We start from the raw sequence: 17,047 nt of genomic DNA on the forward strand, positions 1-17,047 counted from the left end.
GTGCAATAGTGAGTAAAAAAAAGACTTAAAAAAATCTGCAGTCAGTTTTATAAAACATTTAGTTTTTATTTTAGTCAAACAGTCAACATGTAAAAAACTGAGGCTGATCCTGTTAGGAAAATGTTTCTAACCGAAGTAATGAAGTTTATGTTGTCTGTGATTAAGAATAAGATGAGTGGGGTGAGGTTGTCCATTGGCTGGTTTGGGAATAACTATGGGAAGATTGTGGAATAAATAGACCCATTCGAAAAGGAGGAATATCGGGAAGTGGCGACCTTTATGTTGAACTTCCACCCTAGCCTCTTCTTGTACAATGAAACAAAAAACTTAAATAAGAAGCTGTTGTTCTCAAACTGTAATTGGTAATTTTTATATAAGACAACAGGTTTTCCAAATTGATAACCATGTGACAATCTACTGTCCAAGATTGAGATTTTCATAGGTAGTAACAAGTTTCTGAATCTCTCTGGGGAAACGGTCTTCCTGCAACAGGACCCTGGGGTTTTACTTACTGCTGCTGCCTCAAAAATAGATTCTCTGAAAGTTTAGTAAGCGGTGTCGTAGGGTCAGTGTTCAATTCCGATACCTGTTAGTTTAAAAAAAAAACTTTCGAACACATTTTCTTTTGAATCAATTCCTTCTCACCTCGTTTAGGGCATGGAACAGTAGGAAAGTTTATAGTATTAAAAGCTGAATTAAATGGGTCTGTGCGTGTGCTCACGAGTGCTGCTGCTCCCTGAATAAAATACATACCGGCGTATTTTTAGCTCTATTACGAGTGGTTTTAATTTTAGCGCCTCAAGACTGTGAGGTGACATGATTCAGAGAGCAAACAGAAAGTTGGACTGACGAGCTCACGGTCAGAAACAAACAAATTTGCATGTTGTAAAGCTGTAAAGAGTCGAGTATTTAAGTTCTGCTCTTTACAGCTGATGACTACACAGCACATTATTGAAGTAGCTACATGGAGCTTTTAGTTTTTGTTGATTCTAGTGGCACCCTTGGACAAAAGCTGTAGTGTTTTGATGACACCAGTGACCAAGCGCATGCATTTGTTTTGGAAGCAAGTCAAAGAGAGAGTGATAATGGTAATATGACGATGGTGGAGCAAAGTAAACTTTGATTTAGTACCTTTCAGGAAACACATGATGTTCTGGTCTGCCTGCCGTAAATCTTTTTGTCTAAGTTCCTGGGAGATCTTATCCGAAAAAAAAAATCAGACTTTATGAGTTCCTAACCTCCTACAATTAACAATAATTATTAAATTATTGTTAATAGTTTTTCTCCCTTTCATTACTTCTGCCCAATTTCTCTACTACAGGCCACACACACACACACACACACACACACACACACACACACACACACACACACACACACACACACACACACACACACACACACACACACACACACACACACACACACACACACACACACACACACACACACACACACAGCCATTTCTTGCTTTATAGATAGATAATAGTCCTTTCTTCCAAGCCATTGCTGGTGTATTGGCTCATTAGCCACAGACGCACCACTAGGGGTTGAGAACTCCGCAGGGACCCTTTTTAACACTATGTTTGTTGTGTAGCTCAGTCAGCACAATTTGATACCTAATATAAGGTGTTTTTCTCACATTCTCACACACACACACAAACACACACATTTCTATTCTGTGTTTGTATATATTTTTTTCACTCACTGCTGTTGCTATTCCCTCTCTTGTTAGTATTGTCCTTTGTCCTGCGTCTTGTCTTGTAATGCCCGTTAGGTCTCTTATCAATAAATAAAAAGTCTAACTTTTTTTAAAATAAAAAATCAATCAGTGTAGTACTTGATAACACTCACTGGGCAATTTGAATAACATTCAACATTTTAAGTACATTTGGCTGATTTTAATTTTATGTAATGTTATCCTTGTCCTGTTGTCTTTTTATTTGTTGTTTAAAGCAATGACGCTGAAATCCACTGATTGCTATCACAACAATAATTTCAAAAGATTTTAGCAAGAAAATGTAAACATGATCATTCTCTGCTCTCCGTAACAATTAGTTTTAAGTGTTGTGGCTGCGTGGCTCCTGATAGCAGCAGGCTTGCATGATAATTAGCAGGCTTACAGGTTTACAGGCTTTGAAAAATGGAAATTGCCACTTTCAGCTTCATGCTAGATTATCCGATTGGAGAGGAGAGGAGGCACTCTAAAAGAGTTCAATGTGTTTGAGAGTTTCCCTACATGTAGTTCAAGTTTTAACTAGGTAAAACCCTTCTGTGTTTTATTTCTCCACAGTTAGCATCAAGCTAGGAAAGTGAACAGAGATGAGTAATTAAGAGAAATGACAGAAAATGTTCAACAGTAAAACGTACAGTTGTCTGGTCCCAGGCCACTCTGTGTCGTTGGAAAACACTGATATTTACAGGAATTAAGAGCGGCTCGTGATTGTATTTTCCTCGTGATTTCCTAACCTTTGAATCCCAAGAAAACAATTTATATGTTTTTCTCTCCGGTTCTGCAGATTGAATTTAAATGTAATTGTTATCACGAGATATCAGATGACAGATTACTGGTTTAGCAGAAATCTAATTTCAGCAATTCAATTGAGTACAAATAATAAATGAATAATGTTGAATGTATGTCAGTGTTTGATTATTCTAATCATGTCATTCTTCTGGGACTTTTGGAATCAATTCAATCAACTGTGATTGAATTGATTGTGATTATATAATTCATCACAGTGTTGACGTTGACAGACACATTGAAAAAAAAGTGTCTGTCAAAGTCAAAATATGATATTTTAGTTGTGATCATGAGAAAATGGTGTTGGATCATTTGAGATAACGGGATAACTTTATACCTGCATCTAAGAATCCTCTTCTTTATAAAATTGGTACTAAAGGGACATGAGATATATCAACATTTGGGGTGTTTGGGTCTGTTGGTGGTTTTGTTCCATTCAAATACAATTAGTGATTGCTGTAAAAAATGTTTTTGCCAAAAGTCGTCTCTTGGAATCGATCAACAGTCGGCTTTCGCCAGAAGACCTGGACTCTTTAGCCTTGTTTCTACCGAGCGGCTTGGTTTGGTCCGCATTTATTTTGTCAGCCGTTCGTTGGGGTACCAAGCATTCCCAAAGGGTCAACAGAATCATGAATTACCTGAGTGAAAGTTAGTTGTGGTTTAAACTAATGCTGATATGATAGTTTGCTGCTGTGTAGTCACTTACTGGCCTGGTGCTTGTCAAGGGTCAACCAATAACACTCAATTTCTTTCTGCATGTTGTTGTTTAAGCTGGCATGCTACCTCTGCACAGCTTGCATGGTCCTCTGCTCTGTTTTTGTTGGATTGGTAAAATCCAAAATATTTCCTAACTGCTGAAGTTGAGTGACCATTCTTCTTGTGGATGATGGCTTCTTGCTTTCTGCAGATCATAGGCCCTGCAGTTTCTTCAGTAAACTGTCGCTCATGTCACAGCCACCCTGTCTGTTTATCTTCATTCTCTTTTCTGTGGAATAGTGGGTAGCAGGCAGCTAGCAGTTATTGTGCATTAGCGCCCCCCTCACACAATGTGAAGGTGGTTTAATTATCAAACTTTTGAAAAACATTTGGTACATTTCTATCAAGAATTGATGTCCAATCAGCCTACAAACAAACGGTTATACCGTTTGATGAATGTGAAACAAAACATGAAAACAAAACAAGACTATAATTTGAATTTATAGGATTTTCATTGAGGTCAAATGATCAAACACTTCTCCCTCTGATATCTCCACTGCCTGAGAAACTCTGAATGTAAAACACAGTGCTAAAAATACCCACGTCAGCTCAAGTACTGTTAGAGCTTGGGAAAGAAGCACTATCCAAACTCTGCGCACTAACATCAGGATAGGAAAACACCAGACTAACCAAACACTGCTGCATCTTGGCAGTATCTGGCAATTTTTGGTTCCCTCCCAGACACAGGCCATGATTTAAAAGTTGTAAGAAATTACCCTAAAAGGCTGTTTGGCTGGAATATGGTGTAAGTGGTGAACTTGTTTTAAGACGGACCAGCCTCTTGTGGCTTGATCACCAAAAAGGTCATATTTCTCGCAGTGCCTGAATTGACGCTTCACTGTGGAGGAATCATATCTCGACTGCTTTTGTAAACAGTCCTTCATGTAACTGTGATGCCACCAAACTTTTTAAACCTCATTTGCATTTATTTGAAATATCTCTCTGAGGGCAAAGTGAGAGTGAGGCTGTGAACTTCTGTTTCATGCAGGTTTCTCAAACCCATTGCAGCACAGAGATCACCTCTGTTCACAGGCTCATAATGGAACAAATGTTGTGTTTAGCACTGAAGTGCTGGTGGAAAAGCAACCCAGCCCCGTGAAGTCATACAAAGAGGCTCCAATACCGCCCTGGTCAGGTCATACACAAGGAAACATTTGTTAAAAACCTTGTCAACCCTCAGACCACACTTCAACTGTAACCCGTACCCTCCCATTGACTATGGACTTATTAATACATTTTGTTCATATTGTTCATGTAGCTTTTGTCCATTCTCTATTTAAAAGTCAATAAAAAGAAAAAAAGAACTGCTGAAAGGAAATAATACATTAATAAATGATATAAAACACAGGGCAACAGAACAAGACTCACTTAATGGCAAACTTTATGAAAGGAGTGTTCGTTGCAATTTGGGAGTTATCAAATCAAACTGGGTGGATTGGAGTCAACCAGAAGGCAACGACTGCCAGACAACATGTCAAAATGCCTCTCAGGGCAACTACAAGAATATACAGTATAGCTAAGAAGCTAACTGAATCAGAGCGTGATGGAAAAACCAAATTAGAGCCCAGTAACATGTATTTTCCACAGGAGCAGCTCCATGGCGACAAAGGTGTGTTCTCAGGGGCTTTGGGACACTTTTCAAAGACTTTCAAAGACCTATGTTAGTGCCTTGTCATTACCCCGACCCTCCATCAAAGAGATGCTGTACTGGTATAATTTCCAACAGTGAAGGAAATTGCACGATGATAGACACATATAGTATGGTTGTTTCTTGGCAGAAAGCAGAACTGTTGACATCTGGTCTTGTTCTGTAGTTATGAGAATCAAACATCTGGATACTCTGGCTGCTACCGTTGTGAAAGAGACAAAATGGCTCACAGACTCATCTTGAATACAAATCTGTGGAATAAATATGTAGGTCAACAGAGATGTTGGGAGATGTCCAAAGCTGGTTTATTTGAGTTATTGTTTGGCTAGAAAACACAAAGAACTGAAGTGTTTAGAGAGGAAGGAAATGAGAGGAAAGAGACAAATGTACAAAATGTAAACTGAGATTGAAAAAAGACTGGTGACGTTTGATCTAAGAGGATATTTAAGAAGCAGCTTCTACAAAGGTTCAGAATTTGTGGGAGAACACAGTGCTTTTCCTCCATAATGGAGCATGACATCAGCGCTGGAAACTGGCTAATTGGGGGAAACTTCACTTGTGAGTCCTGCTTTGCTTCAGGGAGGGGCAGCCAGTCAGCAGGCTTGGGACGGCCCCGGTCTCAGCTGACTGGATGATGATGATGATGCTGTTGGGACACAAACTACGCAGTTTTTTGGCTTCAAACATCATTGTTTACAGGAGGAAATGTTAAACAATGCTATTCCAAGAATTCATTAATGTCCAGTCAGGTCTTTGTGTCTGTGGTTGTCCATGTTTGATTCTTTACTGGACGAAAAACAACAATGAAGTTTTTCCAACAGACGCAGAGAGTTGTTACTGGCATCCTTTATCCATGAAGAGGCAATCTATAACAACATCATTTTACAACTGCTGAGTGATTTTCAGCCGTTTTATTTCCAAAGCAGGATATTTCCAAAGTTAGTCTTTTTATAGTTTCAAATTCTCACTTTTTGGGAAGCGTAAGAGTTCTCCGATTTTTCTGTCTGTTTCACACACAATGTCACACAATGACGTTGGCAAGTCTGCTACTTGCCTCTGACTTTTTGAGATCAAATACACCCCTCCCTCCCTCCCTCCCTCCAACAGTACACTAATAATACACACAATGTAGAATTAGTAATGTTTCATTAAGGAACACCTATCTGAAATATCAGATCGAGGAGATCCGAAAAAGAAGGTACAAGGAGGAATTCATTTTCTTAAAGTTATCACTGGATGTTGTCTTTTTTCACTTAATGAAAAGCTTCATTTTGATATTTGAATCGGAGCAGCTGGTTCTAAGGATCTTCAGATACACTGTGGGAGCCTTGAGCGACTCCGTCTCTTCATTTAAAAACTCACCAAGCGTCAGACTTCCCCAGTGACTTTATTGAATTCACTTTGTGACATTTTGACACTGGGAGTGCGGGAAGGGGGAGAAGCGCTGGTGTGGCGAAAACAACGAGGCCCTTACAACACTTTTTCGAAAACAGCGTCGCCACCAAAGAAGCATAAAGCCTCATTGTGGAGGCTCAATGTGCCTGATTGTGTTTGCTGGAGAATCTGGAAGGAAGAGGGAGGGGAAGCAGGACACATGTGATGTTTGAAGTCAACCTAATTTGTGATTTTTTTTTTAAAGTTGTTCTCTTTTGGTGTGGAAACAGAAGGACACACAAGATGTTGGTGATGTGACTTCAGCTTGTGATTAATGTTGAAGAGATGGGAGAAAGGAAATGGCATCTCCTGCATGTAAAGGTGATAGTGTTACTTTGGTTGAGCTTTAATGCACACTAACACTTAATCACTTGAGTGCTCAACCAAAACTGATAACACGTTATCTAACCCCAGTGTGATGCATCATGTGATGTCAGCCTCAGTGCTGCAGGACGCTTTGAGAGTGTGTGTGTTTGTGTCACGCTGGCTCTATTTGTTCAGCGCTCTGTTTCTGCTAGTCTTCTCTCTGGTGCTTTCCTGCTGCCTCCAGGAAGCAGCTTTCAGGACAGCTCGATGGGTTTCCTGGCAGGACCTCCCACCCCCTCCAGTTCCTACTAGGAGACAATGGGAGGTCTCCAACAGGGGCATGAAGGGGTTGTGTGTGTGTGTGTGTGTGTGTGTGTGTGTGTGTGTGTGTAGGGATGAGGGGGATTTATCGGGGGAGTAGTGGGCTTCCCTTCAGGAAACTACAGATTTATCCCAGCAGAAGAGAGGCCCTCCTCTGTGTGTGTGTGTGTGTGTGTGTGTGTGTGTGTGTGTGTGTATTTCTGTTAGGCCTAAATCTCCTCTCAAGGATGAAATAAATATTCTCCTTGCCTCTACAAGAGATTAAGCTAAGGATTAGCAGTTTAAAATGAACTGGGATGAGAGTCTGAAGTTTGTTAAAATGGACATTCGTGTCGATGCTTGGATGTATCGACTACAGAACAATCTCACTTCAAGGTCCATTTTGGAGCAGTTATTTTGTGTTATGTTAAATCAATGTAAAATCAGTGAATGTCCTCATATATTTATAATAGAAGTGTGCATGTTGGCATGCGTGGTGTTTATATGGGGTGGAGGCCTGTATTTTCGGCTTGTATGTGTGTGTTTCTGAATGGGGTTTTTTCTCGTGTAAAGCAATTGGAGAGTAAAAACTGCTGTCATTGAGTAAGGGTGTCGCCTCTCAGGGCCTCCCCTCCTTGTCTTTCAGATTGTGACTCTTCCTCTCGCTGGCTTCTCTTCTTGGGAAAAGGGTGGCGATCAGGATGAAGTCACTGTTTCACAACATGGCTCTGAGCCTTAAACCAGCACAACATTTCCTCTCCCAACTGAACACAGGACAACCTGATGTTCTCTTCTGTAATATTAACACAACCCTGAGTCTGCTCCAGTACTTCTCCACTTATCTACGTTCCCACTGAACCAGAGAGGAACATCTATTAATTACTATTTGTTCTGTATTTGCCATTTTATAGGAAACACTTTTGGTCATAAGGTATTGTACCTTAACATTTTTTTTAAATGTAGTTCAAACAGTTGTAGTTGTAATTAAGCTCAGTAAGTAGTTGTAGTTAAGTAAATCTTAAATGACAAAGACAACATGCAAGGTTTTAATGTAAAATCAGCTGCACATTTGGTCTGTGGCCTGATTCACTTCTTCCTAAATCAGTCTCAATCAGTATACATTTATGAGTCCCTTAATTCCACTGATTTACATCTTAGTTATGTTGTCCGTAGGTCTGATTAAAAACTGTACTTTACTATTAACACTGTATAATGTTAATAATACATAATAACATTATTATTATTATTATTATTAGTTTATTTTCCCATCAGAAATCAAGAGCGATGTTGTCAAGTTCAAAGATTCAGTTACTACAGTTATTATGATGAGTACAATTATATCTCAATAATGCTCAAAAAGACAAAGTTACACTTTGGTTTACAGGCTCATAATTTCCTAAACTTTTTATATATTATAACTTTTTATATACTTTTTATATTAACTGTAATAACTACAAGCATAAAATAACACTGTACTTCTTTTAAACCAATAGAAATGGATATAGAGCTTTCTTGAATCGCAACAAACAACCTACACTAAGTTTTCCTCTTAGTTGCACATTGTAGGATTATTTTTTTTAAATTTTCTCTGGTTTTATTTTACACTTTTGTTTGCCAATATTGCTGGCAGAACATTATTGTGCAGCTGCACTTTCTGCAAAATGTCTGTAACAGGAAGAACTAAGACTTCAGTGTGTTTGTCAGTGACCTCCTGCACTGAGGATTGCAGTGTTACAGCAAAACTGAATCAAGAATGTCATGTAATTTGTAGCTATGGACATTAAGACGTCTCAGGCTTTTCAGTCAGACAGAGGAACAATTACGTTTTTATTCACAATAGAACTGCGTTAAGGTAGTAATCCCGCAATGCCTTGATCTACATTGAAATTTGTAGCTGTCAACATCTTCTTTGTCCGACTGCAGGGTCATGAGACTGTGTGTTTTTGGATATGACTGCTCGTAGTTTGTGTTTATGCAGGTTTATACTGTGTTTCTGTTGCTGTGTTTGTGTGTGTTCACTTATGTGACTTGGTTTATAGGCATTTTTGTTTAGTTTTTGGCTTTTACGAGTGTCATTATCAACACTGGCATTCGGTGTTGTATGTGTTTTGTGTCTCGGGTGTAGAGGGAAAGAATGCTGCTTCTCCCTGAAGTCTGTAATTTTCTGTCTCTCATCAAATCAGAGAAAAAAACTTGAGGATAGGACTGTGTGTGTGGCGGGTGAGATGAGAAATGAGTCATGTGAGGAGGGTCGAGTTGAAAGGAGGAGGTAAGAAAATGGTAAAATAAGAAAATGTGGAATATCAAAAGGAACATTGATGAATGAAAAAGAAAGAATAAATCAAAAGAATAGAGGCGGTAGAGGAGAATATACTTATTCATTTTAACACGTTACGCAGATATAGATATTTAATAAACTTCTGGTGTCTTTGAATAGTGTAAGAAAAGTTTGATACCATTTCATAAGAATAATGGTGTATATGCCATCAGTCTAGTGCTGTTGAACCATCAATACATTCTTGAAAATACATCTAAGTACTAAAAGCGGCTACGAGGAACTTTTAAACATCCTTAAAATAGCCTAATTTTTCCTCTGATAATCTACCTTTAACAGCAAACGAGAACATCAGTTCAAAGAAAGCAGTTTTTATATAGTTTTTATTAATGCCTTTGGTCTGGTCGCACACCCAGTCCGATTTTCGGCTTGCGAATGCAGGCTCTATGGTCACATGTTCGTATTGGTAGCGCAGCAACGCAATTTGAGTAGCCTATCCCTCCAGGTAAGGGAAGGGGAGCCTTGTTTGAGACACTGATTTTGCATCATAATGGCTGATAACAGGGAAGAACCATCAAAGAAAAAAAGAAAATTCAATTAATAACAATAAAAAGCTAAAAGGGAGAGTGAGTGATAGACGGGCGGGAGGAGTGTAAACAACGTGTTAACAATTTAACTGGAGTGAACTAGTCCTGCAGTGTTTACTTTTGCAGTGAATGAACAGTACTAAAACAAAGTTTACTTTGCTTCATCATCATCAGATGACCATTATTCATCTGAAATAGTCATTATTTACAACAACATAAACACATTACCTCATCGTGATCCATACTGCCATTTCTCGTTCATTCGCTTTCTGTGAGGGCACGGAATCTTTCAGCACTGCATCAACTCATTGCAATCAGGTTTGTGTGGCACTGACTGGCATTAGTTGATGCAGTGTCACTAACCACTCTCACGGAGCCGAAAAGATTCCGTGCCCTCACACTTTCAACACGGACATGCACTATATTGCGTCCTAATCATTTGACACTCGCACCGGCCAGCACGCGCTAGAAAACAGCTTTACGACAGCTGGCGTCGTAAAAATACTACCGCTTTTGTCCAAAGGGGCCGCCAGCCGCCAAAGTTCCTCGTAGCAACTTTAATAATATAAATCAATACGTGTACTTGGGTAGAATATAAATTGTAATTTTTTTTCCACTATGAAAACTGAATGACCAGAAAGCTGGAGCTTTCCCAAACCTGGACTTTCTATATCAACATATGTCTTACTGTCAAAATCTAAGTGCCTGCATACAGTCGTAATAGTCGATGTGTAGAAAAGCCTTCTTCCCTGTGTTTTTCAGTGCGACAATTATGATGATGATGATTATATGATAAAACCTCTGCAGAAACTCATTCACACTTTGCTTTATGTTTAAAGACACATATGTTGTTGTCACTGACACAAACAATATCACAGGTTTTTTTTCTTCTTTTGGAACTGTACTAAAAACAACAAAAATAACTAATACTATTAAGAGAATGCTGTTAAGAGAAGGTTTTTCACTTTTTTTTCTCCACTGCATACAGTATTTTGTCCACAACAACGCATCGTATAATATGTGATAATTTATCTTCTGTCTGTCTGAATGTTGTGGTTTTAACTTTGAAAATAAACTGTCTGCTGTGGTCTAGGCTGACAGGTGATATGTGTGTGTGTGTTTATGGGTTATCTGTAGTCAGTCAGTAAGAAGGACGACCGGCGTGTTGCAACAGTGTGTAGGAATGTGCCCAAGGCAGCTGGAAAACACATCTGTGTGTGTGCTGCTCCAAGAGTGTGTACTGTGTTTTAAACATATTGAATAACTGCATGTACCTGAGCTTTGTGTGTGGGGGAGGTACAAGTTACTGTTTCCTATACTGTATGTGCTTTAATATTTCAAAAACAAATTGTATCAGTCTCTTTGTTTTGCAGAAGAAACTTGGATTCACACTAAAGTACTTTTATGTCTGATGCACACGGTCTTTATATGACCCACATTGACAAAAAAACACAAATTTTCTTTGTAAAACAACACACCTGCCATCATTGGGTTTGTGGTGATGCAGGTGATACACACCTTGTCACAGTGTCCTGTTGTCAAGCATTAACACTTTTGTAATACTTTCCCCCTCAACTAGCTCACTCTGGCTTCTCTTACTTGATTTCAACTTTTGTCAGGAAATAGCAAATCTCTGGTTTTTCTTACATAACAAAACAATTGAAAACAATGCCTCGTTAAAAATCACTCTGCTTGTCTCCTGTATTGAAGTATCTGCATCCATTATGTTGCAACTTTTCTTCTGTATAATATGGTTAATATACAATTTACATACTTTTGTTGTGCCATGCTGCAGTGTTTCCTAAATGTGCTTTGTTATAGCACAAATAGGAAACAACATGTGCCTGAAATGTTGTCTTCTGGTGATGAATGTATGTATTTTTGAGTTCTGTCTTGATTGTCTTTATTATTATGTTGGTAATGGAGTTGCTGCTGCCAATTTCAGCCTTGCTCTGACAATAAAGTTGTATTCTATCGTATCATATATATTTTCAACTGTTATGACATTTCTGATGGTTTTTGTTTTCCTTTATTTCAGGGCTGTGTGGAGCAGGGAGGAGGGAAAGAGCCTGAACTGCAGCTGCATGAATCACTCACTGAGCGGCTGAAAGAGGTAAACATCTCCTCTACACAACATCAAAGCATTCATTGTACCGTTTTAAAGTTATTATCGGTTATCTTTAAAGGTTCAGTAAGCGGAATGGCCAGTTTAGGTAGCTGTCAGTGACTGCAGTTAGCAGTCCCCTCCCTTGTCCCCATGTCACCACATTATTGTACTGCGGTCTTCAAGCAGCGAGTTATATAGCATCATCTCTGCTCTTTAAGTGCGATAAAACATGATAAAAACCATAAAAACAGACATTGGGAAGGATTTTTACCTGCTCCGCCATTGTAGGCGCATACACATTCACCCATCTGTCGCTCTGCACGTGCACCGGCAGTGAGACGAGTGCCGGTGTGTAGCGTTCTCTCCTCTGATTGGTTATCAGTAGTGGGAGCCCCGAAAAGTTTATATGCCGATTATATGCAGAGCGGTTGACTGAGAGATCGGCTTAATGAAACGTGCACACTATATAAGTGATCACTGTATGAATAAAGAGCGATTTAACACTTATATTAACATAAATAAATCGCTTACCTTTAAGTTAAAGTTTCCACCTTTTCTCTGTATTTGTTAGACAATCATCTAGAAAATATCCAGTTCATGCAGTTGGTAGCTCTTTTCCTGAAGCACAGGAAGGGTTTTATATTTCCTGTGCTGTTTGGAACAAACGGAAGAAGAATCAGGTCATTAATATGAGCAGACATAGCTACTAAGGCTGAACAAAGAAAAGCCCTACATTTGTGTACAGTATATCTTGATATTGTGAACAGATCATGTTTTAAAGATGAATAGCAGAATAATAAAACAGATGTTATAGTCAGACTTTCATGAACAGTTTCCTACTTAAAACCTTAATTATATTTTAATGTTTATTTTTTAAATACATTAATAACTAAATATTTAGCATTATGATGTTAGTGTAGTCAGTCCCTTCCAGGTTTCTCTGTCTGGTGTGTCTGAATAAATGGAAATGATTCCAAAAGAAAATAATACATTTCCTAGTGAATCAGTATGGCAGGATTTGAGTGAACTTGTGGTTTTTTAGTAGAGTTGGATGGTGTGATCCTTTTGTTAATGGGCCGCTGCCTTGTGGTTTTTGGGCACCATTCAACTCTTTGTTGTTTACTTCGTTCTGAGTTGTTAATCCTTATTGTCATCTTCACCGTGTCCCAGAAGTTTCTATACATACCCTTTATGTTCATTTACATTTTGGGAATGCATCTTGTTTACTAGGACCTATTTAGAGTTAGTATTACCAGATAGATCTTCTGACAGCTCAAGTGACCACTTGTAAGGAGTTTGAAAGCTTGAAAGTAGAACACACACACACACACACACACACGCACGCACACACACACACACACACACACACACACACACACACACACACACACACACACACACACACGCACACTGAGGTATGGATGATGTCAGGCTTAATGTCCTTCAACACCTCTGAGGAAGAAAAATAAACAAGAGGCCCATTTAACAAAACCTCTTTATCTCTGAAAAAAGGGAATTCACCTTCTTTTCAATTTAGTCACAGGCTGTCACACGTGCTAACAAGCCATAAGAAAACTTCCTCAGTCCTTTCTGAAACTTTGAGTAAGTCTACAACTGCTATAAAAAAGCAACTTTGTCCACCTTTAAAATAAGAGTAAGGAACATCTTGGGTTGTCTAAAAGTTATATATATATACTAGGGCTGTCAAATTAAGGCGTTAATTTCGATTAATTAATCACAGAAAAATTAACGCGATTAAAAAAATTAACGCAGATTAATCGCACTTCTACATTGCCCTTTGACCCGGTGCAAAAGAGGTGAGACGATAGCGGAGCTGCACTTATAGCTTGCAGAAACGACCCGCACGGGATTAAACAGTAAATAAAGAAGCATAGAGAGGGCTGTATGGATGTGTTATGGGCTGCTCCGGGAAAATAAGCATGAAGGTAGGAATACGTCTTATGTTATTCTCCGCAGTGTCTGTGCATTATTGGTTTAGTGGGTGCCTAATTAACAGTGTAGGTTCAAAACAGTAGGCTATCTCTCAATCTTCCTCCGTCTCACTTCTGTTTGCTAGCTGCAATCGTCTCCCGCTAACGGACACCCTCACACTCTTCCTAGCAGATATTCCTGTCTTTTTTCCTCCTTTGTGTGTGTGTGTGTGTGTGTGTGTGTGTGTGTGTGTGTGAATTTATTTAATGTAGAAACCTCGCTGAGGGGAGGAGACAGAAGTTACGAGAGACGGACAGAGAGAGAGAGAGAGAGGGAGAGGGAGAGGGAGAGAGAGAGAGAGAGAGAGAAACGAACGGTAGCCTATACAGTTGTTTATAAACAGGCATAAAAGTGTCATATAAGTATGCGATTAATTTAGATTAATTAATCACAGAGCCTGTAATTAATTAGATACATTTTTTTAATTGCTTGACAGCCCTAATATATACATGTTACATGTTCAGAAAATTGATGCTGACGGTGAAAATACTACCTATACTAAGAGAATAAATAAGGTTCTTGCGGAAATGTATTGACTTAACTACTGTGGAGTTTTTTAAAAATAACATCCTTTCCTTCAAGTACATCCATGATGAATGCATGTTACTGTGTGTTTTCTTTAGCCAGGTGTTGATTTGAAGCCGTGTGTGTGCTGAAAGGTCCCAGTCCTGAAAAATGACTCAGTCTGTACAAGTTAATCCAAAGCTGCCTGGTAAGAAACTGCACTAATATGCCTGTTTTTGTAATTCCATCTCACATCCCTATTTTTTTGTGACTTTGAAAATGTAAACAGACACACACATGCCCGTCACCCCATACATGCTCTATAACACTGATTGACAGTTTTTGTCAGCTATGTGTAGCAATGTAGCAATGTGCCAAAAAAGGCAGGGAATATAGAAAATGTGCTAAAGATTTGTACCAATTATATGTTGCGATATTGACCACATGTTTTTTTCCCATCAGATCTGGGCAGCTCTCCATTCATCTACTCCAGTCAGGAGGAGGCTGACCAGCCCGGCTCGTACTCTGTCCAGACTCCTTATGGTTTCCAGCTGGATCTGGACTTCCTCAAATATGTAGAAGAGATAGAAAGTGGGCACAATCTCCGCCGGGCACCTGTAGGCTCCCGCCGTCCAAGCCGAGGGATCAAACTGTCCCAGAGGACTCCTAGTGTGGGAGGACGTACCAGTGGCTGGACATCCACAGAGTCTCTGGCGTCTCCGGCTAGTGAAGATGGCAGGGCTCCTCCGCCGCCTCCTCCACGCAACCGCATTGGGTCAGCACCCTGTGAAGGGCTCTGTCTTTCTCCTGTGACCCTTCTCAATGTTCCTCCGTTGTCTGCCGGAGCAAAAGTGCCACCACCTCCACCGCAGCGCAACCCCAGAGTTGAACGGACTCTTCTGGAAACCAGCCGGCGGCTACAACAAGAACAAACCCACCAGCACATTAATGGGGGGCGCTTGCAACTTGCAGATCCTCCCAAACAGCTGCTACCTGCTACTCCATCCAATCAGCCTCTGCCTAGTAGCTGGACTAAACCCAGTCCTCAGACATCTGGGCGCAGCACTCCAGCAATCCCACCCAGCCAACTTCAGACAGTCAGAGAGCAGATGGCCACAGCCTTGAAACAGCTGAAGGAAATGGAAGAAAGGGTTAAGGGTGTTCCTGCGCTTGAGAGAGAGTTGGCCAAGCTTCGTGCAGAGAAAGACATGCTCCTGTTAGCCCTGCAGGAGAGGAAAGAAGCCATGGAGGTGGCCCAGCAAAAGCAACCTTCTACAGAATCTTCTACTCAAACCACAGCAACCCCTCAAACTGACCACAGTATCAAAAATCGACCAACTGCAACACCCACACCTGGGCTCAAAGGCCTCGGTAAATCTGGTGAGATGAAAAGGCTGACGGAGAAATTTGAAGGAAAGGAAGAAAAAACTACAGAACCATTATCCAAAGCTTTAGTAAACGCTTCAGAAAAAGTGTCTGTTGTTGAAAATAAATCAGTGGCTGTTGGGGATGAGATGCCAATGGACTCTGTTGTTTTCTACTACAGCCAGGGTGTGAAAGATGCTTCTGAGGGCACCAGGGTAAATGTTTGTGAGAAAGGAACAGGAACTGAGGCCCTTTTGGCTCATGAGGCAGGAACACAGGCCGGAGTGGAGACAAAAGAGGCTGAGGTTTGGGTTATGGAGTCCCTACTTGGGCTGACAAGTGAGGCCCAGCGGGAGATCGACACCTTACAGGACACCATTAAATTCCAGCAAGACTCCATTTTGGCTCTAGAGGATCGATTGAGTGTGGCCAACAAAGACATGGGGGTCCTCGAAGCTCAGATGGAGGAAAAAAACTCCAAAATCACGTTAGAGAAGGGGGTTCTTGCAAAACCAAACACGATGGATGCCCAGGTAGAGACATTGACTTCTGTGTTTAAGCATGCTGCAGTTTTGTGCCGTCCTGATGTGAGCAATGCATGTGTAGGTGAGAACTTAACAGCAGGTCAAATCGAGCAGGAAACCCAGACTGATTTTGTATTGGAAACTTCGGAACAAGCTCCTGTCAAAGTGGTCAGCACTGGGTGTCAATGGGAGAGTTTGTTTGAGGAAAAGGCTGAGGAGAAGAAAGTTACAGTGCCAAAAAAGAGACAGTTGACGATTGCTGAATACAAGGTCTCACCAGATTTAGAGATGGTCAGTATGGCTGAGAAGAAAAAGGAAGATGGAGAGAAGATTGCAGCCAGCAACACCAAGACAGGTGAGGATTTGAGATGTATTTGACTTTATTGTAGGGCTAAACAAGTTTGAGGTCAGGACATCATATGCGGCTGCTTTGTATGTTTTTCATCACAAAGTACATACAATGTATACTTATTTGTCTTTATAAAATTGGTGCAAAAACCTTACCACAAATAAATAATAATTGCATTTTGCGGAACATATTAGAGAGAGAATATTATTTTAAGTTCACAACGCGGTTCATCACAGAGCCAAATTCATAAGTCAGGATAAATTCCCTGGAATAGCTAAAGTTTAACTAAAGAATGTAATCTTGTGCTATTTTAAAAGTAAATGTCTGTCTCATTTAAAACTACAACTTAAAACTTTTTTAGTGGACACATACTGTATGT

At 40.0% G+C, this 17,047-nt stretch overlaps 1 protein-coding gene across 3 annotated transcripts in view; it reads left to right on the plus strand.

The window, feature by feature from the left end:
* kank3 (KN motif and ankyrin repeat domains 3) overlaps positions 1–17,047 on the plus strand; it is a 32,308-nt gene that overhangs the window by 2,192 nt on the left and 13,069 nt on the right. For all 3 annotated transcript variants that reach the window (XM_080032677.1, XM_080032679.1, XM_080032678.1), the window contains exons 2-4: positions 11,866–11,940; positions 14,550–14,638; positions 14,893–16,674. In XM_080032677.1, the coding sequence (XP_079888803.1) occupies positions 14,602–14,638; positions 14,893–16,674 (1,819 nt within the window). In that variant the 5' untranslated portion in view covers positions 11,866–11,940; positions 14,550–14,601. The remainder of the gene's footprint in view (positions 1–11,865; positions 11,941–14,549; positions 14,639–14,892; positions 16,675–17,047) is intronic.

The sequence above is a fragment of the Ammodytes marinus genome, assembly GCF_949987685.1.
Source record: "Ammodytes marinus genome assembly, chromosome: 8".
Lineage (NCBI taxonomy): Eukaryota > Metazoa > Chordata > Actinopteri > Uranoscopiformes > Ammodytidae > Ammodytes > Ammodytes marinus.